At 37.5% G+C, this 26,908-nt stretch overlaps 1 protein-coding gene across 1 annotated transcript in view; it reads right to left on the bottom strand.

Moving 5' to 3' along the window:
* Positions 1 to 26,908, bottom strand: part of ARL8B (ADP ribosylation factor like GTPase 8B) — a 56,036-nt gene that overhangs the window by 4,614 nt on the left and 24,514 nt on the right. The window contains exons 2-6 of the mRNA XM_032411833.1: positions 7,762 to 7,842; positions 7,245 to 7,318; positions 6,619 to 6,712; positions 3,422 to 3,489; positions 2,739 to 2,809 (exon numbers count right to left, since the gene is read on the bottom strand). Coding sequence (XP_032267724.1) covers positions 2,739 to 2,809; positions 3,422 to 3,489; positions 6,619 to 6,712; positions 7,245 to 7,318; positions 7,762 to 7,842 — 388 coding nt within the window. The remainder of the gene's footprint in view (positions 1 to 2,738; positions 2,810 to 3,421; positions 3,490 to 6,618; positions 6,713 to 7,244; positions 7,319 to 7,761; positions 7,843 to 26,908) is intronic.

Below are 26,908 nucleotides of genomic sequence, written 5' to 3'. Positions count from 1 at the left end.
GATTTTTTTCCAGGAAAGTATCCAGCTGGTTTGTCAAGGTAGTAAAACAAAGGATTTTTTTTTCTCCTTTCAGTAACTTTTTTCCCCTATTTTATGAAATACTAGAGAGAATATAAGGGAGTAAAATGGATTTAGAGAATAGCACAATGCCCTACAATTATGATTAATGTATGCAGAACAGGGTTTTTCAACCTCACCACTACTGATACTTTAGGCTGGACAATTCTTAGTTGTGGGGACTGTACCATGTTTAGAACATCCCTGGTCTTTACCCACTAAGTGCCAGCATCACACTCTGTTATGACAACATTTGGCACTGTCTCCAAATATTGCCAAATGTATCCTGGGGGAAGATCCTTCAATGAGAACCAGTGGTGTATAAGTAAATGCTCTCTTGGGGACACAAGAATTCCTCCTAACGTGGGGGTGGGGCGGATTTTTTTTTTTAATGGACTCTAAGTAACCCTAAGTGCTTGAAGAGTCTGTTCTCAAATTAACTAAATGCTCATAATATAGCAAGTCACTTAGTCCACCCCTTTAATAGAGGACAGTTTGTGTCCACCAGCAAAGTATTAGGCTCAGATTGCTTTTGGGTGCTCTTTAAAGGAAGCCCAGGAGTGCCTGACTGGTTCAGTGGGCAGAGCACGTGACTCCTGATCTCAGGGTTGTTAAGTTCAAGCCCCACATTGGGTGTAGTGTTACTTAAAAATAAAATAATAAAAATGAAAAATAAATAAAGGAAGCCCAGAATTAGCCAGAAAACTATCAACACTTTGAGCTCATCAGAGCATGTGTGAGGAGGGGTGAGGAAAGAGTTGATAGACTAGAACTGACTTGGGAAAAAAGTTGACTACAATGAGAACCAATACATATTGAATGAAGGCTAAAGGAAAAAAGATAACAGAATACCTCTTAAACACACTGTGTTGGCACTATGTATTACATTCTACTCCAATACAAGTTTTTGGTTGGTTGGTTTGTTTCTTTTTAATTGGAGGTGTGACTATGGGAGAATGGTCAGAGATACCATGTTTTGGCTTTGAAGATGGAGGAAGGAGCCATGCGCCAAGAATGCAGGCAGTATCTAAAAGCTGGAAAAGATAAGGAAATGGGAGTCTCTCCTAGAGTCTCCAAAAAGAGTACAACCTGTCATTTTAGTCCCTGATTTCTAGCTCAGTGAGAACTATGACAGGCTTCTAACTGACAGCAGCAATAGAAAACTAATACACCCACATGACATCCACCATATGTCAAATGCTGCAATGCATTTTCACATTCCCTCTCACAAGAGAATTTCTAAATTGCTTCCATTATCACCATTTTATAGATGAGTAAAAAGTGGAGATTAGGGAGGTTACATGCTTTGTGCAAGGCCAGTCAGAAAATAAATTAGGACCAAGTGTTCTGGCCTGAGGCTGCCTGACTCCAAAGCCCATGCTGTTTGTAGCCCATTATGCGGCAATGATAGACAGCCTCATTTTTCTGTAGTGGCCCACAGAGCGATTTTTTTTCACCAGTGACCACCAAACTGGAAGAGGTGAAGGTGCCATGAAAATCTCTAGGCTCCTACCCAGCTGCTTCAAGGTACATGCATTAAACTCTCCTCTCACACTTTGGTTGAACCTGTCATGCCAGACAAGAACTGTGTGACTTAGCCTGAGGAGCTTTTTGTCACGAAGGTATACTTTACCAGTGAGTATGTTTTATTGCACTGTTATAGGTCTTTTCACTCAAACAGCTAACAGGTTGAATAGCCTTTCATCTTGTCAAACGTTTCTATTCATCTTTTTTTTACCTTTTGATCCTTTTCACCCATTCCAATCCACTTTTATTAAATAACCTCTCACAAATTAGTTAAACTAAAGTTCAGCCAGATATACTTAAATTCTTTAAGGACACTGTGTTGGACTAACAGTGTCCCCCTAAAAATTCACACCTACCTAAAACCTCATAATTTATTCAAAAATTGTCTTTACAGATATGAGGTCATACTGAATGAAGGTAGGCCCTAATCCAATGATACGTATCTTTATAAGAGAAAATACACACAGAGACAAACAGAGGAGAAGGCTATGTGAAGCCAGAGGCAAAAACCGGAGTAAGCATCGATATGTCAAAGAATGCCAAAGGCAGCCGGCAACCACAAACTAAGAAAAGGCAAGGAAGGATATTCCCCAACAGCTTTCATGGCCCTGCTGACACCTTGTTTTTGGACGCCTAGCCTCCTGAACTTGAGAAATAAATTTCTGCTGTTTTAAACCACCCAGTTTGTGGTACTTTGCTATGGCAGTTCTAGGAAATTAATACAGACACTGAATAGATAAAGAATACTTTTGGCTTATACTTCCAATAGAGTACTAACATTACAGTAATATACTGGTTCAATAAATGAACAATTGTTTCAGTGCCTATAGACCAATTTTTGTAAAGTCTTATTTCAAAAACATTTTGTTTTAAAGCACAGCTGGATACTAGCTCTGCCAAAATTAATACAATAAATTGATATCACATCATGTTTTAACTTCATGTCTATTTCATTTATTTCTTTAAAGAGCACAGAGCACATTCAGGATGTTGTATTTGCTGTCAAAAGATATAATGTCTATTCTTTTTCCTGAGGCAAAAAAAACAGTCCTCTATAAAGGAAGTCACTTAAACAGAAATGGAGATAATAAAGAATAAGAAGCATTAAGACATCCCTTCCAGTGATACCCATTTCTTCCACAGTCATTTCTTACCTATATTATCCTTTTCTTTGCAAGAAATTGAATAGCAGCAAATTTCTCTATCCTGAATAGCAGACAGGTTCCTATAGGAAGCAGAATTAAGCCAATTAAGTCTGTGCTTAAAATAACTATCATACCTATCACTCTCTGTTCAATTTTCTTATCTTTTTATACTGAAGAAATTATTTTACTACTACTAAAATTTTAGAAATTCACTTCTCTGGTAGGCCAAATTTACCATGTTTACCTAAAAACATGGCTATAATCATTACTAAATAACAGGAGGGCCAGGCTGGCTCAGTCGGAAGAGCATATGACTCTTGATCTCAGGGTTTTAAGTTCAAGCCCCACGCTGGGTGTAGAGATTAGTTAAAATCTTTAAAAAATAATAATATAATGATGCTAAACAAAGCAGTGGGTAAAACAGTATAATTTAGGGGTGCCTGGGTGGCTCAGTCGTTAAGCGTCTGCCTTCGGCTCAGGTCATGATCCCAGGGTCCTGGGACTGAGCTCCACATCGGACTCCCTGCTCTGCGGGAAGCCTGCTTCTCTGTCTCCCTCTGCCCCTACTTGTGTTCCCTCTCTCGCTGTCTCTCTGTCAAATAAATAAATAAAATATTTAAAAAAAAAAAAACAAAACAGTATAATTTAGAACCAATTTCTTTTAAACACCATCATTCATTCTTAAGACATACATTTTTTCAATTAGCTGTTTCTCATCCAAGGCATTAGGAAGATCTCTCTTGTTTCCAAGTACGAGCACCTTTAAAAAAGAAAAGATATTAACAATAAACTTTTATGTAAGAAAAGGTCACAGAAGCATATGATAGTCATATCTGTAGACATTAAAATTGGAATGCTACCACATGCCATAATATTGAGGCGTATTTGTATAACTGGTGGCCTATCTCATTTATTTAGTAATTCAAATTAGCATCATTTCAACTTCTACCGCATAGATGCCCCTAATTCAATATGTGGCTGCCAATTTCTACTACAATGTTCTTAAGTCTATGGTATGTATTCTGCAATTTCTAAATAAATCTCTACCATAATGTGAATATGATCTTAATACAACCAAGGCAGGGGGGGAACAATTTTTTAACCACTTTTTATGTTAGCCATTAATCATATAAACACATAAATTTGCTTTTAAAATTCCTGATCCATCCTACAGAATATCATGTATAAATATTCTAAGACAATGGTTAAGTCTGGAAATCAGGATAAATATAGCAGTCATAAGCTCTACGAATAAACGGTATCATCTGGTTGCTACATGTGCTTTGAAAAGGAAGCAGAGACAGGCTTCTCAATCACCACTCTATCTTTTCTCAGATAATATCGTTCTTTCTGTCTTAGAGAAAGCAAAGAATATGAGTACATATAACAAAATTTGAGAATATCCATACTCTCAATCAGTGTTCTCTAAGAACATGTAATCTTTGACCCATCTCAACAAAGTACATGCCATGTCTACCTTGCCATACCTATTTTCTTTCACTTAATACACCCCCACCCCCACCCTATTCCATACACTTTGACCACTTCTACTCATAGGACCTAGATTCTTACTTTGCACAAAGGACAAAGAGACAAGGACAGAGGCACAGAAGAGTCAGGGACACCGGGAGCTCACAGGACAATGTTAAACCACAGCCTATCTCCCGTTCCCCAACTTTCACCCCTCTCCATACTCTTATTTAAGTCATACTAGGTTCTGAAGCTGGACCTGCCTGAATTTCTAAAAATAATATCATGGCCATTTGTGATCAGCTGTCAGTTTGGGGGTTGCCTGGCATTTTAGTCCTCTTACTACATTTAAGAACTCTCCTCCTACCTTATGAACCTGCCTCCCAATAAGCTACTTGCTTCTATGGATAATTTTTTCCCCAGTTTTCCTTTCTGCTAGAGCATGGACACTTAATCTAGGATGAACCAAACCTTTCAATGCAGAGGCAATGATGCAAGAAAGCGGGAAAGAGAACCCATTCTGATAGGGAAAGGGAATCAGCTAGATGACTTTCCAATCAGAACAATTGTGTCTAGTGTTCAGAAACTGCATGTGGTCACCAGACTTACTCTATGGTGTGAGTCTGGATGTGATCCTGGCAGCTGCTTAGCTTCCTTGTTCCAGCCTATTTCCTGAGCCTACTTATGTGCAGCCTTCTTCGGAGACTCTGTGAGCTACCCAATATCCTTTCATTGAATTCCTTTCTACTTATGTCAGCTTTCTATTGTTTGCAACTAAGAAGACTTATGGTGACCTTAAGGTAAGACTGATTTTTACCTATGGTAGGTATACAGAACTAAGTTTTAACACAGGAGACAAAGAATAGGCTTTGAAGACATGGATACGAAACCTGGTTGCACAACAGGTAATGTTACCATGTAACCCTGAAGAACAACTGTTATAAAGGAGGGATAACCACGAACCTCATTATGTTGTAAGGATTACCTGAGATAATACACCTCAAGTATTTGACATTCATGAACTTGTGACGAGGCTAAAGCATGGTCCTTTTCCAACATTCGTCAGCTCAACAAATGGTACCCCTTCCACCTAACTTCATGAACCAGGAACTAGGAATTATATTCTTTACATCTCCTCTTCCAACCCATTACCAAGTCTGGTTGACAGCATTCCTAAATATCACTAAAATCTGTTTCCTTCTCACCATCTTGTCTACTACCACCCTAATCCAAGGTACTGTAATTTGCCAAGACAATTTCAAGAGCTTCCTAAAACTGCCCTCCTTATTTAAGGATTAAATTTAATCTTGCCAATTTAATCCATTGTCAAATTGAAATCAGAATAACTTAAATAATAAATCTGACACTTAAAACACTACAACAGTCAGTGCGTGGGTGGCTCAGTCAGTTGAGCATCTGATTCTTGATTTTTGGCTCAGGTCATGGGGTCATGCCCCCCCCCCCCCCCAGCGTGGATCTCTGCACTCAGGGCAGTCTGCTTCTGCCCCCTCTCCCCCCACCCCCACATACTCGCTCTAATAAATTAAATCTTTAAAAAAAAAAAAAAGGAAAGAAAAAAGAAACACTTCAGAAATAAAGTTTTAAAACACTAGCAACAGCTTCCCACACAGTCCAGCCCAGCCTCCTCTAGTATCCTAGCCGCTGCATGGCTCACCACTCTCCCCGCCCTCTCACTTTGCTTTTGCTCTAGGGAGACTGGCCTCCTCTTAGTGCCTTGCTTCCTCCTACCAAAAGGCCTTTGTCTACAACTCTCTTTTCCTCCAATCATCCCATCCCTCACATGTCTACATATCCCTCATAATTCAGCTCAAGCATCACTTCCTCAGGGAATCCTCCTTTCTTCCCTCAAACTAGATCAAATCTCCCCTCTAATTTATAACTCTCATGGCCCCTGGTACCTCTCCTTCATAGCACTTATCGGAGCTGTATTATTCCAGTGATTTCATGGCATCTACCTTTCCTACTAAACCATAAGCTCCATGATGGCAGGGAGCATACTTCTATTCACTTTGTATCCCTAGGACTTAGCACTGCCCCTATTGTATATAGTTTAATAAATAGCTGGTTAAGAAATGAATAAATAGCACAGTGCCCAGTATACGGCTAGTATTCAGTAAAGATAAGCCTTTGAAGATTTTAAGACATTTAACTGATTTCAAACATAATAAATCATATAATTATAATTTTAATAATATAATTATAAATCTTATAATCATATAATATAAAATAACAAGAACTCCATACTTACTGGAATTCCTTGTAACTGTGGTTTATCTAGAAGATTATGTAGTTCATTTCGAGAGGCTTCTATCTTTTCACGATCGGCAGCATCATTTTAATAATATAATTATAAATCTTATAATCATATAATATAAAATAACAAGAACTCCATACTTACCGGAATTCCTTGTAACTGTGGTTTATCTAGAAGATTATGTAGTTCATTTCGAGAGGCTTCTATCTTTTCACGATCGGCAGCATCTATCATGTAACTTAAAAAAAAAAGCGATTTCAATATCTCGTCTGCGAATTCTCTGATAGTCACAATTAGGGATAAAGATTTTTAATTTTCAGATTTACACTACTAAGGGGCACCTGGTTGGCTCAGTGGGAAGAGCATGTGACTCTTGATGTTGGGGTCGTGAGTTTGGGCCCCACACTGGGTGTAGAGATTACTTAAATAAATAAATAAGCAAATAAATAAACTAAAAAAAGATTCACATCACTGAAATTGTTAATCAAAATAAAGACCTAAAGAAAAGCTCAGTACCCAAAAATACTTTTAAGTAGACTATTTAGATGCTAACACATGATAGTAAAACATTTATATCCCTTAGCTCTTAGCTGCTTAATAAAAAAAAAAATAACTAAACTCTCATTTATGATTAAATTTGTTAAAGTTTCATATTAATGGGATTACACTAATAAAGACTGTTATTGGCGAAATAAAAATTGAGCCTTTGGAAGTATTAAAAACAACTTTTTTCCTGGAAACCTAAACTGACTTTTTTAAGCAGCGCTTACACAATGGCATTGACTCCTCTGCAGTACCGCTCCCACATGCTCCGGAACCGGGGTTGTCCTCCTATGTCCCAAATCTTTAAATCAAGACAGACAATTCTTAATGAAGGTATTTTAAGTAATATATTGAAAGAAAAAGTAGAAAAAGGAGAGAAAGATCAGGCAGATATGCCCATTTCCACAATGTTAGAGCCAAATTACTTCTGAAAAACTTGAGCTGAAACAAGTTCTTAACCTAGAAGCTCTTGGGTCCACTTCTAAACTTGAAATTCATATTTAATATGTTTATACTGTATCTAATCAGTTCTACTAAAGAAAATTTTGTGCAATACTTTCTTTGCTTGTTAACCAATAAACTTCCGTACTGAAAATGTATCTTTAAGAGAAGTTTCAGCATGTACTGAATCACGCATCATCCAGATCTGAATGCCAAAAGAGAAAGAAACAGAAAAATTTGTATCTGTATATGCTAACAATTTAAATCAAGTATGGTAAAAAGATCACGTAAAAGATCACGTACCTTTATTGTGACGTTACCTTTAGTTACTTTCCTCATGTTGAAGCCCACCGTGGGTATCATATCTTCACTGAATTGACCTGACTGAACAAAAGAAAACATCTGAAGTTAGAATAATCAATATTTATTAAGACATATAACACGGCATAAACTTCAGGCATCAACAATGCTTTTATAACCATTTTAGTGTATTATATAACTAATTTTTTAGTGGTGCTAACAACCTGTCTTAAGAAAACATTCTTTATAGGTGCACCTGGGTGGCTCAGTCAGTTAAGCGTCCACTCTTGATTTTGGCTCAGGTCATGATCTCAGGGTTGTGAGATCAAAACCCTCTGCACTGGGTGTGGAGCCTGCTTAAGATTCTCTCTTTCCCTCTCCCCTTGCTCTTACCCACCCTCCTTTAAAAAAAAAAAAAAAGAAAACATTCCTTTTAGCCACAGTTCTTGAAGAGATACATTATTTCCTTCATCCAAACACATTCCATTTTTTTTAAAAAAGGATACTTTTAATAAGATTATAACTTTTTACATATTTCCTCCCTCTCCCTTTGCTGCTCCCCCTGCTTGTGCTCTCTCACTCTGTCAAACACATAAAGTCTTAAAAATAGATTAAAAAGAAATATTATATATTACAACTATAAATGAAAATTTATTAATTTCCCCACCTATACATAAATGTTCACACAAAGTAGGAAATCAGAAGTAAAACTTCAAAGTTTTCCCATTTTAGCATTTAAATTACTTTGACAATTTCAACTCACTGCTAAACAGCTTTTTTAAGTTTGTCTTTTAACAAAACTTGTATTTTGTCATTGTACAGGTTTTCCTTTTATGTAATCAATTCTGTTCTTTTTTAGCTTATGACCTTCTCATAAGACTAAAATATTTTCTAATAATATTTGAATGCCCTTTAAAATTTAAAATGTTCATGCATTTGGAATTTGATTTTACAGTGCAAGAAAGTTCCTTTTCTCAATCATCTCACTCCTCATTTAAAAATCTACACATTCCTAACTAATTTGAAGTGATATGCCAAATGCCATAAGAGACACTTCTATATCTGAGCCAATACTTTTCCATTAGTCTGTTTATTCCTAAATTAGGATTAAATGAATTACTGCAGCTTGTACAATTTCTTATTCTATACAGAAGATCAAGAATTTGGAACGTTTTCAAAACTGTCTTAGTTCATCACTCACATTCCAAATAAACTTTAGAAATTCATATTTCAGTTAAAAATTGACTGGAATTATATTAACTGTATTAATTTGAGAAGGATTGCCCTATATCAATTCTTTATATTTAACCATGATCAAGTTTCTCCATCCAGGCACATGGTTTGTTCATTTAAACATTCAAATGTTTTATATCCTTCACTAAAGTATAATTCTCAGAAGGGGTGGCTCAGTCATTAAGCGTCTGCCTTCGGCTCAGGTCATGATCCCAGGGTCCTGGGATTGAGGCCCGCATCAGTCTCCCTGCTCAGCGGGAAGCCTGCTTCTCCCTCCCCCACTCCCCCTGCTTGTGTTCCTCCTCTCACTGTCGTTGTCTCTCTGTCAAATAAATAAATCTTAAAAAAAACAAAGTATCATAATTCTCATAATAGCTCTCACATTTCTTATCATATTCTTTATTTTTTTTAAGATTTTATTTATTTGAGAGAGAGAAAGAGAGCACAAGCAGGGGGCATGGGAGAGGGGTGTGGGGCGTAGAGAGAGAACCTCAAGCAGACTCCACGCTGAGCACAGAATCTAGTGCAGGGCTCAATCACATGACCCTGAGATCATGATGTGAGCAGAAACCAAGAGTTGGACACCCAACCGACTGAGCCACCCAGGTGCCCCTCATATTCTTAATTCTGACAATTACAAAGTACACTTAATGAGTCACAGCTAATACTGACTTTATATATTTACATATTTATAAATTTTATTTACCAAATATTAATTTCTCAGTTGACCTGACTCTTATTTTTAGGTAAACAGCCCAGGATTATGAAATCTCTCAACAAAGGAATGGTTAAACAAATAGGACTATGTTCAAGGCCCTAAGACTGGCTGATTGTTTGCTGTGACCTTATGCTAGCCACACATGATTCTAAAACTGTCTACAAGTCCTGAGCACAATGAATTCCAATTTTACAAATTAATTTCCTCTACGCAACTCCAAAGTTCTCTGTTCCCCCCCACCCTGCCCCACATTCAGTGGTGTTCAGGCTGATTTCAGAAAAAAGATCTTAACCACAATCACTACTTTAATTATATTAAACATTGTAATTCTCAGAACTTTCACATATGATTTATATGTGGAAATCTAGTCATGACATCAAAACTATATGTATCAAAACTAGTAATGATACAACAACAAAAATATAACCTGATTAGAAGGGGAGAAAAGGCAACAACAAAGGCAATATCCATAAAGCAACAATAAGGTGGGCTTCATTAAAATTAAAAACTGCCATGTGAACAAGATTTAGAAGAGTTACAGAGTTAGAAAAGAGGCACAGAGTAAGAGAAAATATTTGTAAAAAGATACATCCAATAAAGGACTATTAGACAAAATATACAAAGAACTCTTAAAACATCAATATGAAAAAAAAAACCCAATTAAAAAATGAGCCACAGACCTCAACCAATACTTCACCAAAGAAGATACACAGATGGCAAATAAGCATATGAAAAGATACTGCACATCATATGTCATCAGGAAAACGCAAATTAAAATGAGATACCACTGGTACACTTACTAGAGTGGCCAAAATCTGGTACACCAATAATACCAAATGCTGATAAGGAGGTGGGACAACAGCAATTCTCACTCATTACTGGTGGGAATGCAGAATGGTACAGCCACTTTTGAAGACAGTGGCGAGGTTTCTTACAAAACCAAATACACTCTTACCGTTCGTTCAATCCAGCAATCATGCTCCTTCATATTTATCCAAAGATGTTGAACTTAAGTCCACACAAAAACCTGCACATTAATGCTTACAGCATCTTTATGCATAACTGGTAAAACTTGGAAGCAACCAAAGTGTCCTTCAGTAAGTAAATGTATAAAAAGACTGTCATATCCAGGAAATGGATTATTATTCAATATTAAAAAGAAATGAGCTACCAAGCCACAAAAAGACATGAAGGAATCTTAAAAACATATCTAAATGAAAGACTCAATCTGGAAGAACTACTTAACTCTGATTCCAACAAAATGAAAACATGACTCTAGCAATATTCTGAAAAAGGCAAAACTATGGAGACAGTAAGATCAGTGGTTGATAGGAATTGAAGGGGTGGGGGAGGAAATGAATAGGCAGAGCAGAGGATTTTTAGGCAATAAAAAACTGTATGATACTATAATGATGGATATATGTCATTATACATTTGTCCAAACTTATAGAATGTACAACACATAGAGTGAAAAAATAATGTAAACTATGGACTTTGGGTGATTATTATGTGTCAGTGTAAGTGCATCAATTGTAACAAATGTACCACTCTTCTGTGGGATGTTGATAATGGGGGAAGCTGCAAGTGTAGGGGCAGGAGGTATATGGATAACTCTACCTTCACCTCCTCGATTATGCTGTGAACCTAAAACTGCCCTTAAAAAAAATTGTTTTCTTTTTTTTTTTTAAAGAGAGAGAAGCAGGCTCCCCGATGAGCAGGGAGCCCAATGCGGGGCTCGATCCCAGGACCCTGGGATCATGACCTGAGTTGAAGGCAGACGCTTAACGACTGAGCCACCCAGGCATCCCAACAATAACTTTTTTTTAAATGGGCAAAGGACTTGAAGAGACATTTCTCCAACGGAAATATACAAATAGCTAATAAGAACATGAAAAGATGCTCAACATCACTAATCATTAGGGAAATGCAAATCAAAACCACAAAAGATACCACCTTCATACCCATTAAGATGGCTATTATCAAAAAAACAACAACAACAACAAACAAACAAAATAACAAGTTACAGCAAGGATATGGAGAAATTGCAACCCTGGTGCACTGCTGCAGGAATGTAAAATGGTGCAGCTGCTAAGAAAAACAGTATAGAAGTTCCTGAAAAGGTTAAAAATAGAATTACCACATGATCCAGCAATTCTACTTCCAATTATAAACCCAAAAGCATTGAAAGCAGGGACTCAAAGAGATTTATCTGTATACCCATGTTCACAGCAGCATTATCCATAACAGCCAAAAGGTGGAAGAAACCCAAAGACAACTGAAAGATGAATGGGTAAACAAAATGTGGTTTATTCCTACAATGTAATATGATCCAGCCTTAAAAAAACTTACTCATGCTAAAACACAGATGAACCTTTTGAAGACATTATACTATAATAATATAAATAAGCCAGATACAAAAAGACAATACTATATAGTTCTACTCACATGAGAAACCTAAAATGGTTAAATTCATAAAGACAGAAAGTAGAATGGTGTTTGCCAAAGGCAAGGGAGAAGGGGGAAATAGGGAGTAACTGCTTAGTGGGTATGGAATTTGTTTGAAACGATTAAAAAGTTCTAGGGGTGCCTGGGTGGCTGGCAGTTAAGCCTTCAACTCTTGGTTTTGGCTCAGGTCATGATCTCAGGGTCGTGGGATGTAGCTCTGTGTCGGGCTCTGGGCTCTGCTTGGCGTGGAGTCGGCTTGAGATTCTCTCCCTCTCCCTCTGCCCATCCTCCTGCTCTCTCGTGCTCTCTCTAAATGAATGAATAAAATCTTAAAAAAAAAAAAAAGTTCTACAGATGTATGGTGGTGATGAACTTAATACTACTGAACTAATTGTACACTTAAGAATAGTTAATATGTGGAATACTACTCAGCCATCAAAAAAAACCCCAAAATCTCACCATCTGCAATGAAGTGGATGGAACTAGAGGTTGCTATGCTAAGCAAAGTAAGTCAATCAGAGAAAGACAATTATCATATGATCTCGCTGATATGTGGAATTTAAGAAACAAGAGAGGATCATGGGGGAAGAGAGGAAAAAATAAAACAAGACAAAATCAGAGAGGGAGACAAACCATCAGAGACTCTTAAGCATAGGAAACCAACTGAGGGTTGCTGGAGGGGAGGGGGGTAGGGGGATGGGGTAACTGGGTGATGGCCATTAAAGAGGGCACAGGATGTACTGAGCACTGGGTATTATATAAGACTGATAAATCACTGACCTCTACCTCTGAAACCAATATTATATATGTTATTATTTAAATTAAATTAAAATTTAAAAAATAAGAATAGTTAAGATGGTGGGGTACCTGGGTGGTGCAATCAATTAAGTGAACGACTCTTGATTTCAGCTGGGGTCATGATCTCAGTGTTGTGAGACTGAGCTCTGCACTGTGCTCCACACTCAGTGGAATCTGCTTAAGACTCAGCTTCAGTAGTGGCTGATTCTGTTTTTCTTAAAGATCTCCACTGTAATTATATGTATTATAATAAGTTTTAATTGATGTCTGAGGTGAGGTCCATGAAAGATAATGCTTCATTTGTTTGTTTTCATCAGGAAATAGGTGTTTTACATAAGGAAGCAGCCAGAAATGGTAGCTAAACTGTTTAAAGGCCAAAACTTTTAAACTAGCTTGCACAGGAAGCTTTCTAAAATAAAATGCATTACATATTTAGGGTGCCTGGGGGGCTCGCTCTCTCTCAAATAAATAAAATCATTAAAAAATTAAAAAATAATAAAATGCAATAACATACTTAGCTAACTTCTCACACATAATTTATGGAACATGATTCAATGTGTTCTTGGTATTTCAAGGTTACTTTATCAATTGTAAAATAAGAAAACGAAGATAACCCTTAAGGGCCCTTCTGGCAATAAAATTTAATGATTGTGAACATCAATTATAATGCCATTCCATGACAAAATGATGTAGGGGTCTGCAGTATACTGGGGTACTGACCCTAAACTTTTAGATGTTCCTTCATCTCCTTTATCAATACTTCTTACTGGTGGCAGAAACTATAATTTTCTCTAATTCAGTTGTTAGTGCTAATCTGCAATGGCTTAAAATTAGGTAATGAAGTCCTTGGGTTTTTATTTTTTATTTTTTTTATTTTTTTAAGATTTTTTATTTATTTATTTGACAGAGAGAGACACAGCGAGAGAGGGAACACAAGCAGGGGGGAGTGGGAGAAGGAGAAGCAGGCTTCCGAATGCCAAGCAAGGAGCCCGATGCGGGGCTCAATCCCAGGACCCTGGGATCATGACCTGAGCCGAAGGCAGATGCTTAATGACTGAGCCACCCAGGCGCCCCGTCCTTGGGTTTTTAATCCAAAAACGTCTTGAGTACAGAAATATGTTTAATAAATATTTAACTGTGCTGCATGGATTTTGTGGTATAACTACTTTATAGACTTGGAAGCATTTCCACTTCTTTCCTAGTGTCAAATCTTAATCCTCACTTTTCAAAGCTTGTGCTGAATGACTAAACCACTGAGTTGGCAGCTGTTCTCTAGGTAACTGAGAATTTATTTCTATGCTGTCAAAATGCCATTAAACTGAGACAAACAATTTAGGAAGCAAATAGATGCTTGAAAAAATACTACTTAATTGTGTATCATCTTATTTACTTAAACAAATTTAACATTTAAATAATACCAAACATCATTCTTAGCACTTAATAAATACTCTACAAACAGCACGCACTGATTTTGTGACGATGGACAGAACTGTAGTCATCTACACAGACCCTGTAAGCCGAAGTCTCAAAGCAATATTCCTGCAATTTGTTTAGGTGGGTAAAATAAATCTGAAGCAAAATAGGTGGTAAAAAGAAGACTAATCCTCCAAGTCTGAGAATCTTATTACCAGTTTTGCTACTTACTAACCACATGCAAATCATTTTACCTTTGGAATGAAGCTACCTTATCTAGAAGAGGGAATTGGAAGAGTATGTCCAAAGTCACTTCCAGCTCTAACATTTATTATGTTTTATTCATAGGCCTCTCATTTAAGATATAGTTGAGCAAGAGATAAATGCCTACAACAGAAAAATGTGGCTCTCTTCCCAAAATTCTTTGGTATATGAAAGGCTAAAAGCAAACCTTGTCCCAGTAAGTTTTCCTTTAGTGCTAACTCACATGTACAGCTGGGGAGAACACAGTGAAATACTCCTATAGTTCAGTGCTTTAAAGTAGGAATTCTATTATTATTACTTTTTTTTAAGATTTTATTCATTTATTAGAGAGAAAGAGAGAGCATGAACGAGAGGCAGCAGAGGAAGAGGGAGAAGCAGACTCCCCATTGAGCAAGGAGCCTGACATGGGGCTCGATCCCAGGACCCTGAGATCATTACCTGAGCCGAAGGCAGACACCTAATGACTGAGCCACCCAGGTGCCCCTAAAGTAGGGATTCTAAATGAATTAGGTTAGATTTTACAGTTGCTCTTTTATTTATTTATTTGACAGAGACAGACACAGACAGAGAGGGAACACAAGTAGGGGGAGTGGGAGAGGGCGAAGCAGGCTTCCTGCTGCACAGGGAGCCTGATGTGGGGCTTGTTCCCAGGACCCAGGGATCATGACCTGAGCCAAAGGCAGACGCTTAAGGACTGCACCACCCAGGTGCCCCTACAGTTGCTCTTTTAAATGCATAAATATGCAGAGAGCAAGCTATTACCCACATGAGGAAATAAACTTCTCTTTGCTTGATCTGTCCATCTACAGTAGCAATCCAATCCAGTCCTTAATAAACTTGAAAAGACAAATGGAAAAATACCAGCTTTGACAAACGTCTCCGAGTATTCTCTAACAAAACCTTTTTTCCAAAAAAAGGACCTGGTTATCAAGCTACTTTGGAAAGACAGAATGCAGTAAGGAGCATGACAAATACCTCATATAAAATTTCTTCTCTTGGCCAGAAGAAACTACTTTTACATGCTAAACAGAGGAGTCTTTTGTTTTTTTTTAAAACACACACACTATGGGGCTCCTGAGTGGCGTCTGCTTTCTGCTCGGGACATGATTCCATGGTCCTGGGTTCAAGTCCCGCATCCAGTTCCCTGCTCCACAGGAAGTCTGCTTCTCCCTCTCCCACTCCCCCTGCGTCTCTCTCTGTCAAATAAATAAATAAAATCTTAAAATAAAAATTAAAAAAATTTTAAAAAAATACATTTTAAACACACACTATGACTCAATTATTTAATTGCCAAAAATTCACACATTTGCTAAGTGAGAATATATGGCCAATAAATATACATGTTAGTCATTTTTCTTTCCAAGAACCTTTAACATAAAATTATTACCAGTACTAATTTTTCTACTTAATAACATCATGACGTCTCTTGTATTTCACTACTAAGTGGAACAGAATACCATGAGAAGGAAACAATATTCCCCATATAGTACTATTTCAGCTGAGAATGCGTAAACTAAATCTAACGTTGAAACATCAGACAAACCCAAAATGAGAAACATTCTATTAAATGGGAGAAGGAATATTTCTGACAAATGTCAATGCTATAAAAGGCAAAGGAAGGCTGTGAAAATGTTTCAGACTAGAGAGGGCTAAAGAGACATGACAACTAAAGGCAGTACCTGACCCTAGACTGGATCTTGCACTGGTGGGTAAATATGCTATAAACAACATTATTGGGTCAACTGACAAAATAGCAGTAGATAAAATCTGTGAGGTATCATTTTTTAATGTCATAAAGTTGGTAACTAAAGTAGTCATATAAGAGAATATCCCCAATCTTGGAAAATACACTTAGGTACTTGGAAATAACGGGCCATGCTACAAAAAACTTACCTATGTAAAGTGACACTATAAAGCAAATGAAGTAAAATGTTAATAGTTCGATCTCAGTAAAGGGTATATGTATGTTCTTTGCAATGCTTTTTATTCCTACAACTTTTCTGTAAATTTGAAATTATTTCCAAACAATACATTTTTAATATGACAAAACTCACGAATACACTCAATCATAAGGAATTCCAACAAGTTCAGGAACAAGTCATTGCTAACCCTGTTCTATTCTTTAATATTCTAAAAAGACACTCATTCACAGATGTCTTCTAACAGAAAAATCTATGTTTCATATCTCATAGTTTTGGTATAATGTAAATTCCTCTGGGCCTTAAAACTGGCATTTTTAAATTGACTCCAATGTTTCAATATTTATTTACAACCTGGGAAATGAATTAAGATAGTGTGTTCTAGGCTTCTGCTTCTCTTAGTTTTTGGAACTAAACGTATTTTCCTTTTCTTTTCTTTCTAACCACTTAATAGTTACCACTGTAAACACAGAAATCATGTCTGAGGCAATCTCCCTTACAACACTCTTTTTTTTTAAAAAAAAAAAGATTTTATTTATTTATTTGACAGAAAGAGAGACAGCGAGAGCAGGAACACAAGCAGGGGGAGTGGGAGAGGGAGAAGCAGGCTTCCTGCCAAGCAGGGAGCCTGATGTGGGACTTGATCCCAGGACCCTGGGATCATGACCTGAGCCGAAGGCAGACGCTTAACGACTGAGCCACCCAGGCGCCCTCCCTTACAACACTCTTTTTAAGGGGCTAGAAAAGATAATTATTCACTTTGGTAGCACTTCAATAATCATTAATATGATGTTCAATTTTCTCCCAATTTTAGAACACTATGGACAATCTCTTTTTCAATAATTTCCCAAAAGACAATAACTTGTTCTCAGTTTTATGTGCAAATCTGGACTTACTTCCAACTACAGACATAATTCATTCCCAAAGAACGTCAGTTTGAAAGCACACATTAAAAAATCTGTTTGCGGGGGCCCCTGGGTGGCTCAGTCGGTTGAGCAACTGTCTTCAGCTCAGGTCATGTCATGATCTCCAGGTCCTGGGATCAAGCCCCACATCGGGCTCCCTGCTCAGCGGGGAATGTGCTTCTCTCTCTCTCCTCTTTCTCCTCCCCCCTGCTCGTTCTCTCTCTTCCTTCTCCTCCCCCTGCTTGTTCTCTCTCTCTCTCTCAAATAAATAAATAAAATCTTAAAAAATTGTTTGGGCAACTGAATCTTTTTTTTTTTTTTTTTAAAGATTTTATTTATTTATTTGACAGAGAGAGAGAGAGAGCAAGAGCAGGAACACAAGCAGGGGGAGTGGGAGAGGGAGAGGGCAACTGAATCTTATTAACCAAAGATTAACTTCTCTCAAAATTCCAGTGGGTTTGTTTGTGGGTTTTGTTTGTTTGGGAGGGAGGGATTCTCTTTAGTACTTACCATAGAGAATTAAGAACCATCCCAAAATTTTAAATTTCAGGTTCCTCGGGGACATAATCAAGTAAGGCCTCTTTTCTTCAAATGGCCCAAATTCTCAAAATGGGCCACTGCTCTAAATAAACTAAACTTAAGAAATTATTTCTCTGAAGCAAATCAAGTAATAGCTTTCTACAAAATCATAAAATTTCAAGATTATCCTTCAAAAAAATGAGGCAACTTGCAACACCGACTCAAAAAAACTTTTATCTCTACAAGAAACACTAGCTAAAGTAGTAACAGCATCTTCAGGCTCTTGCACAGACAGGCCCCCTGTGTAGACTGTAGTCTGGATGCCAATGTTTTTCCTCTGGTCTGGCAATTCAAATCAACTGGCATGGGTTGTCACCTGGGCTCAGTGAGAATGTGCTCTTCCATCTGTGTTCTTCTCTACACAGATGAGGGGAAAAGTGGTTACAGCTCTCGGGCTTGGCATTTATGAACTCTGGCCTAGGGGTTCTGCCGTAGGCAAGCCAATTATAAAAGCCTGTTTCACACATGACCCAATCATCGGCAGCATACATAGACAATGAATGTGTGTTGTACTGATTCACAAACACCTATACTGTTCACCCTTTCCTCTATGGCCATAAACACACAAAGCTACTTTGCCTCCACTTTTACTCATTTGTTTAATTATTCACTCATTTTTCAAACAGCAGAGGGAAAAAAAACTAGAAAACAAATATAAAAATATCACACAATAAACACACACCATTTAAAACATAGGAGATAACATGGGATGATTGGGTATCCAGGAAGAACTCTCTGAAGTAGTGACATTTAAGCGTCTAAAGATAATTTAAAATCTACATAGAATAGGCCAGCTTCTGCAGATAACCTACCTGTTGTGCTACTTGAGTATCAGTAAGGAAATCTAAATTTCAGTCCCAGCTATGCCACTTTCGATTGCATATAGATACACACAACTTTTAACAACACTCTTACGCAGAATGCAAAGGTTCTACCTCCTCTCTCCCTAAAGCTGCTTCTCCTAAGTGTCTATAGCTACTTCACTTCCTTCATTTGCTCAAGTGCTTACTACTCCCTTCCCTTTGCTTTTCTTCTTTCCTGAGTCTCAAAAGCTACTGTAGATAGGAATTTCTGCTGCCAAATAGCAGGCCTTTAATAACAAGGGCATTCCTTTCATCTCTGAGGCAAACAGACCCACTCCAACCCATAAGATGTAATATTTAACTCCTAACTGCTGTCCTGGTCCTCACAAACCAAACATTGCCTCTCTGCCCACATAGGCGCTCTTGATAGATAGACTTCACCAAGGACCACACCTGAATCTAAAGGTCCAGAAAGGCAAGTCTCCAAGTTTTCATGTTAAAATTGCCAGTATCTGGTTTGTTTTGTTTTGTCCTTTATTAATGTTGTTAAATTTATGGCAGTTTGGCAAGCAATTAAGTTTGCCTTGGGAGGACTGGAGGTGAATAGCTTATTTTTCAAGCAAACTATGGGTAGGTTTTTACATTGTTAGGATATATAACATCCCACACAGTAGCAACATGGATTTTAAAATAACTCTTTTTGGGTGGCAACATTAAAACTGAGTGAAAGACATTATGTTTTCTTTGACATTAAAGGGCATGAAAACTAAATATAACAGACAAAAATTCTCTAAATAAGAACTTTTTAAAAGTATAATGGCAAATGGAATTCTCTAACAACTAATTAAATGCCTGTCATTCCAATGCAACTCATTTTAAACTAATTAATCCTCACTTCTTGCTAATACCAAAAGGGCTACTTTGAGGCAATCTCCTTTACAAATATAACTCTTGAGGATTAAAATGCTCACAAAACCACAATTTCAATTAGGAGCCTGAAAATTCTCATCTTTGCTAACCTCTATTCCCGAAGAAAATTCATTTCAAAAGGTCTCTAATGACTATTTCCTATGTTCTCTATACCTTTCATTAACAGCACTTTAATAATGGTTTTACTAAATCTATATCCAAAGAACTAAAACTCAACTTGCCTGTCTGTAAAACAATTTGCTAGTGAGCATCCCTGGTAAACATTCAGAGACCACATCACAATGCATTTTCACAAAGATACTCAGAAATCATGACAACGTAGTAATAATGTGAAGATGGACCCCAAAAGAAATCAGTGTTACAGACCTTTAGCAAATATAGTTTTGCTAACCTGTCAAGTCACTAATATGTCTGGATGTATTTCCCATAAGCATCAAGGGTCCACCATAAATCTTTTAACTAACACCTGTGTCTTTATAAAGACTACTACTAATCTTCAGACTACTACTAATCTTCACATGTGAGCTAAAGCAGGTTCTAAAGTAAGAAGCATGAGAGTGGGAAAAATTAGCAAACTCTCACATTTTCAGGCTTTGATACTATTCTACTGGTTGGTCTCTAGACATTTCAACTACTTTTTTTTTATTTTTACTTTTCTTGTTAACTTAAATACTTTTTCATAAAGAAAGTGATTTTCTATATTTAAAAGTTTCTTTCCCTCTTTCTGGGAAAAACTGGGTATTTAAGAACTAGAATGAGAAGACCTCCTTTCTCGCTGCATGTGCCCTGCCCTGTGTGCCTGTTTAGCTTATTCAAAAAGAAATTACAGAAGTTTCCTTCAAATCCCAAAATAGGCTTCTATTACTAAATTAAAAGGGGGATTCCTAGAACCACCCAAATGCTATAAATCAATACATTATATATGTAACAAAAGTCACTTAGTCATAAGGAAAACTGCTGTATGCAAAGCCTTCATCATACATAACAAAATTTTAACCTGCAAATAGTACACTGAATTTCATACTCTTTAAAACGAAATAACAGGCCTACCCTTTATCAAAATCTACTAAAGCCAGAATCAGAAAAAAAATAAAAATTTTAATGTATATATAAGCCCATCCTAGAAAAGTAAAATGGCTGATAATCATTTCAGTTCAGTTTAGTAACTGTGGAGTTACTCTAAGAGGCTGTGGAGTTATTGTAAAAGGTCCCGTTCATTTTCTCACATAATGGACGTTAAAACGCAATGAAGTAGAAGTAGTGTTAGTCCGGTGGTTATGACTGAGATTCTGGAGACAGTTATACTAGGTTATAACTCTGATCTTACCACTTGCCTAGCTGTATGTCCCCCTTGCACGTTCCTTAATTTTGCAATGCCTCACTTTCCCCAAATATAAAATGGAGATCACAGTCTATCTCACAGAGTTGTTTAAAAATTAAATCAATTTTAAAAACTAAATCAATTAAAACACATACAGCATTTACAACAATGCCTGCTTCAGAAACAGGTACAGGGAAAGCATTTAATATTTGCTACCATCATCATTACAGAGTCCATTAAATAAATGTGATGTAATGTTAAAAAGCAATGTACAGCTGGATGACGGACACTGAGGAGGGTATGTACTATGGTGCATGCTGTGAATTGTGTTAAGACTGATGAATCACAGACCTGTACCCCTGAAACAAATAATACATTATATGTTAATAAAAAAATTAAAAAACAAAAAAAAGCAGTCCACAGGGTTCTGGTTAAGATTAGGTAAGCACACTATCCACTGAATGTAACTAAAAACCCTGGACAGAATGCATGCAGCAGCTGAGGGCTCTGAAAAGTAAGTGGAAGCAGGTAGATTAGAAAAGGAAATCAGAACTCAAAGCACAAGCATCTGGTGCTATTTCCTAGTTGTTGTCTTTCCTCCCAATCTCCCAGGCTGGATCAAAGGCAGCCCAAGTGCCAGAAATGTATACCAGGAATGAACAGAAAAGGCTCCCAAGAGAAGCACCTTCTCTTTTGAGTCTGAGGAGTGTATGTGTATTGGGGGTGAGGGGGAAGGGGATGATGGCAGGAGGAAGAGAGGACAGGGAGTGGGAAAAGTCCCCTGGGTTTTTTCCCCTCTCTCCTGCCATAGCCTCCAGACAAAACCAAGCCTAAAAGCTATGAGCATCTATGGCAGCTATGGTCAGGCAGGCATTCCTTATAGAGAAAAGGAGACTAACCATAGGAACTCTGATCCAAAAAGTGCCGGGGTGGGTAGCGGGGGCATGGATAGAGAAAGGAATCCCTGTTATTTTTTGTCTATTCTCTTGACCCCTGAGATAGATTCAGTTGAGGGAAGGACACAGCAAAGGAGGGATAATAAAGTCCCAGGTTTGTAGACAGAGGATCAGGAAAGTGGGGAAAGGGCTGTGAGCGATAGTAGGGGGAAATCTGCAAAGGAAAGATCTAGAGAAATAGACCCCACAAAGTTGTACGTGAACTCCTGGGCTCATCCCTAAACTGCTGACATGTGGATCTGGCCCTAAAGAATACATCAAAGGCCTTCAGAACTAAACTACGAAGTAGACCACTTGCCAGGTTTCTGGTTAACGCCCTACACAGTATATAGCCAGGAATGATCCAAATAGTACTACTGAGGTTTTGAAAGCTGGAATGACATTAGAAAGAAAGCCCACAGAAGAAGGCAGGTTGGATCTTTTGGCCTGAACTTAACAGGGTCAAACACACACTAAAACAAAACAAGTCATTCTCCATAGGATGTAAACAAAACCCAGAGACTCATAATATTCAAAGTGTCCAAAATAACTGAACATATGAAGAATCAAAAAACTCAACAACTACCAAAGGAAAAAGTCACTAAATAGATGCCAACATCAAGATGACCCCAATGTTGGAAATGAGACAGAGACTATCATAACCACGCTCCATGCTCCAAGGATGAAATGAATGTAATAGGAAGTTACAGCAGATAAGTAAAAGCTACAAAATAGAACCAAATGAAAATCTTAGAACTAAAAAATACAATAACAAGACAAACTTCACTAGATGGGCTCAACACAAGAATGGAGATGACAGAGGAAAAAGTCAATGAACTTGAAGATAAAGCAACAAAAATAACCTGAAAAAAAGAAAAAAAAAAGATAGGAAAAAGAAAGAGCCAAGCCTCAAGGATCTGTAGGAGAATATAAAAAGGTCTAACATCATATCATTGGAATCCCAGAATAAGAAAAAGAGAATGAAATCACAAAACACCCAGAAAAGGCAAAGCAATCTTAAGAAGGCCTTACTTACACTCCCTGAATTCAAAATCTAGTACAAACTACAATAGTCAAACCAGTATGGTATTGGCATAAAAACAGACCCATCGATCAATGAAACAGAATAGTGACCGAGAAATAAACCCATGCACATGTGGTCAATTTATTACAAAGAACCCTAGAATGTACAATGGGGAAATGACAGTTTCTCCAATAAATGGTGTTGGGGAAACTGCCACTATCTTACACCACACACAAAATTAACTCAAAATAAATTAAAGACTTGAACTAAGACCCATAACCATAAAACTCCTAGAAGAAAATATATAGGTGGTAAGCTCCTTGATACAGGTCTTGAGAAAGCTTTTTTGAATCTTGACACCAAAAGCAAAAATAAAAATCGAGGCTACATCAAACTAAAAAGCTTCTGCACAGCAGAGGAAACCAACATCAAAATGAAAAGACAACTTACCAAATGGAAGAAAATATTTGCAAATCATATATCCAATAAAGGGCTGATATCCAAAATATGAAGAACTTATACAACTAAGTAACAATCTACTTTAAAAAAACGGCAAGGGCGCCTGGGTGGCTCAGTCATTGGGCGTCTGCCTTCGGCTCGAGTCATGATCCCAGGGTCCTGGGATCGAGCCCCGCGTCTGGCTCCCTGCTCGGCGGGTAGCCTGCTTCTCCCTCTCCCTCTGCCCCTGCTTGTGTTCCCTCTCTTGCTGTGTCTCTCTCTGTCCAAAAAAAAATTTTTTAAAAAAAGGCAGACCTGAAGATATTTTTCCAAAGAAGATATACAGATGGCCATCAAACACATGAAAAGGAGCTCAACATCACTAATCATCAAAGAAATGTAAATCAAAACCATGTACAAATCAAAATCTCACACCTGTCAGAATGGCTATTATCAAAAAGATAAGAAATAATAAGTGTTGGCAAAGATGTGGAGAAAAGGGAACCCTTCCTTGTTGATGGGAATGTAAACTGGTATATTGGCCTCTATGGAAAACAGTATGGAGTTTCCTCAGAATTAAAGACAGAACTACTATCCAGCAATCCACTTCTGGGTATTTACCTGAAGAAACTGAAAATACTAAGGATATATGCACCCCATTTTCATTGCAGCATTATTTACAATAGTCAAGATATAAAAACACCTAAGTGACCAACAATGGATGAATAAAGAAAATGTGATATATATATATATATATATATGTATTACTCAACCAATAAAAAATAATGAAATTGGGACACCTGGGTGGCTCAGTTGGTTAAGCGCCTGCCTTTGGCTCAGGTCATGATCTGGTCCTGGGATTGAGCCCCTTGTAGGGCTCCTTGCTCAGCAGGGAGCCTGCTTCTCCCTCTGCCTGCCACTCCCCCTCTTGTGCATGCTCTCTCTCTGACAAATACACAAATAAAATCTTTAAAAAAAAAAATGAAATCTTGCCATTTGTGACAACATGGATGGACCTCAAGGGCATTACACTAAGTGAAGTAAGTCAGACAGAGAAAGAGACATACACCATATGATTTCACATGTGAAGTCTAAAAACGAACAAACAAAAACCCAAGCTCACAGATAAATGAAACAGACTGGTAGTTCCCAGAGGCAGGTGACAAAGGGGGTGGGGGGGGTGAGAGAAATGGGTAAAGGGAGTAAAAAGGTACAAACTTTCAGTTTTAAAATAAGTAAGTCATTGCATATAATGTGCTACATGGTGACTACAGCTAATAATACTGTACTGCATATGTGAAAACTGCTAAGGAGTAAACCTCATCACAAGAAAAAAAAACTTTTTTTGTTAACTATGTACTAAGGTGACAGATGTTAACTAGATTTATTGTGGTGATTATTTCATAATGTATGTTAATACCAAATCATTACACTGTACACCTGAAACTAATGTTATATGAGAATTATACCTCAATTTAAAAACAAGTAACAAAATATCCAAAATTTGGTGAAAGACAAACTTAGATTCAAGAACAACAACAAACCCAAAGTAGTACAAGTTCAAAGAAATCCACACCTGGGTACATCATAATTAAACTGCTAAACCAAAAACAAAAAAATCTTGAAAGCAGCCAGAAACAACACATAACCTATGAGAATAACAATGAATTTCTCATCAGAAACAATAAAAGCCTTTACAAAAGTGCTGGGGGGGGGGGGGGGGGGAAAGGACTGTCAACTTAGAATTCTATATCCAGCAAAACATTCTTGAAGATGACAGACATTCTTGAATGAAGGAAAAAAAAAGAATGTGTACTAGCAGATATACTCTAAAAGGAAGGCTGAAAGAAGTTCTGCAGGCGTAAGAGAAACTAATAGGGAAACCTAGAACTTAAGGAATTAAGGGAAAGCAACAGAAATGGTAACATCTGGGTAAATTAAAGTAACTATTGTCTTCCTCTTGAATACTTAAAATGTTTGATGGTTAAAAGCAAAAATTATAATCTTATCTGGTACTGTTTTCAATGAATGGAGGTATAATATGACAATAGCACCATAAAGGGAAGAAGGTAAAGGGACATATATGGTGGTAAGGTTTCTACATTCCACATAAAGTGATAACGTATTAATTCTAAGTAAACTAGGTAAAGTATGTATATTGCAATCCCTAGAACAACCACTAAAGAAGCCAAAGAAAGAGAATAGTCAAAACCGCAATAAATTAGTGAAAAATATTCCTACTGAAGACAAAGAAAAGAAGGAATAAAAAACAAAGGAGACCAACAGAAAACAAATAAACGGTAGAACTAAATCCAAATATGTCAATAATTATAGCAAAAGTAAATGCTTATCTAAACACACCAATTAAAAGAGAATGTCAGAATTTTTTTTATGTTATGTTAATCATCATACATCATTAGCTTTTGATGTAGTGTTCCATGATTCATTGTTTGCGTATAACACCCAGTGCTCCATGCAGAATATGCCCTCCTTAATACCCATCACCAGGCTAACCCATCCCCCCACCCCCCTCCCCTCTAGACTCCTGTTTGTTTTTCAGAGTCCATCATCTCTCATGGTTCCTCTCCCCCTCCGATTTCCCCCCCTTCATTCTTCCCCTCCTGCTATCTTCTTCTTCTTTTTTTTTTTAACATAATGTATTATTTGTTTCAGAGGTACAGATCTGTGATTCAACAGTCTTGCACAATTCACAGCGCTCACCATAGCACATACCCTCTCCAATGTCTATCACCCAGCCACCCCATCCCTCCCAGCACCACTCCAGCAACCCTCAGTTTGTTTCCTGAGATTAAGAATTCCTCGTATCAGTGAGGTCATATGATACATGTCTTTCTCTGATTGACTTATTTCGCTCAGCGTAACACCCTCCAGTTCCATCCACGTCGTTGCAAATGGCAAGATCTCATTCCTTTTGATGGCTGCATAATATTCCATTGTATATATATACCACTTCTTCTTTATCCATTCATCTGTCGATGCACATCTTGGCTCTTTCCACAGTTTGGCTATTGTGGACATTGCTGCTATAAACATCAGGGTGCACGTACCCCTTCGGATCACTATATTTGTATCTTTGGGGTAAATACCCAGTAGTGCAATTGCTGGATCATATGGTAGCTCTATTCTCAACTTTTTGAGGAACCTCCATACTGTTTTCCAGAGTGGCTGCACCAGCTTGCATTCCCACCAACAGTATAGGAGGGTTCCCCTTTCTCCGCATCCCCACCAACATCTGTCATTTCTTGACTTGTTAATTTTAGCCATTCTGACTGGTGAGGTGCTATCTCATTGAGGTTTTGATTTGGATTTCCCTGATGCCGAGCGATGTTGAGCACTTTTTCATGTGTCTGTTGGCCATTTGGATGTCTTCTTTGGAAAAATGTCTGTTCATGTCTTCTGCCCAT

The sequence above is a fragment of the Phoca vitulina genome, unplaced genomic scaffold, assembly GCF_004348235.1.
Source record: "Phoca vitulina isolate PV1807 unplaced genomic scaffold, GSC_HSeal_1.0 scaffold13, whole genome shotgun sequence".
In the NCBI taxonomy this organism is placed as follows: Eukaryota; Metazoa; Chordata; class Mammalia; order Carnivora; family Phocidae; genus Phoca; species Phoca vitulina.
The sequence above is the reverse complement of the archived record's forward strand: the minus strand, read 5'-3'. Positions and strand labels throughout refer to the sequence as shown.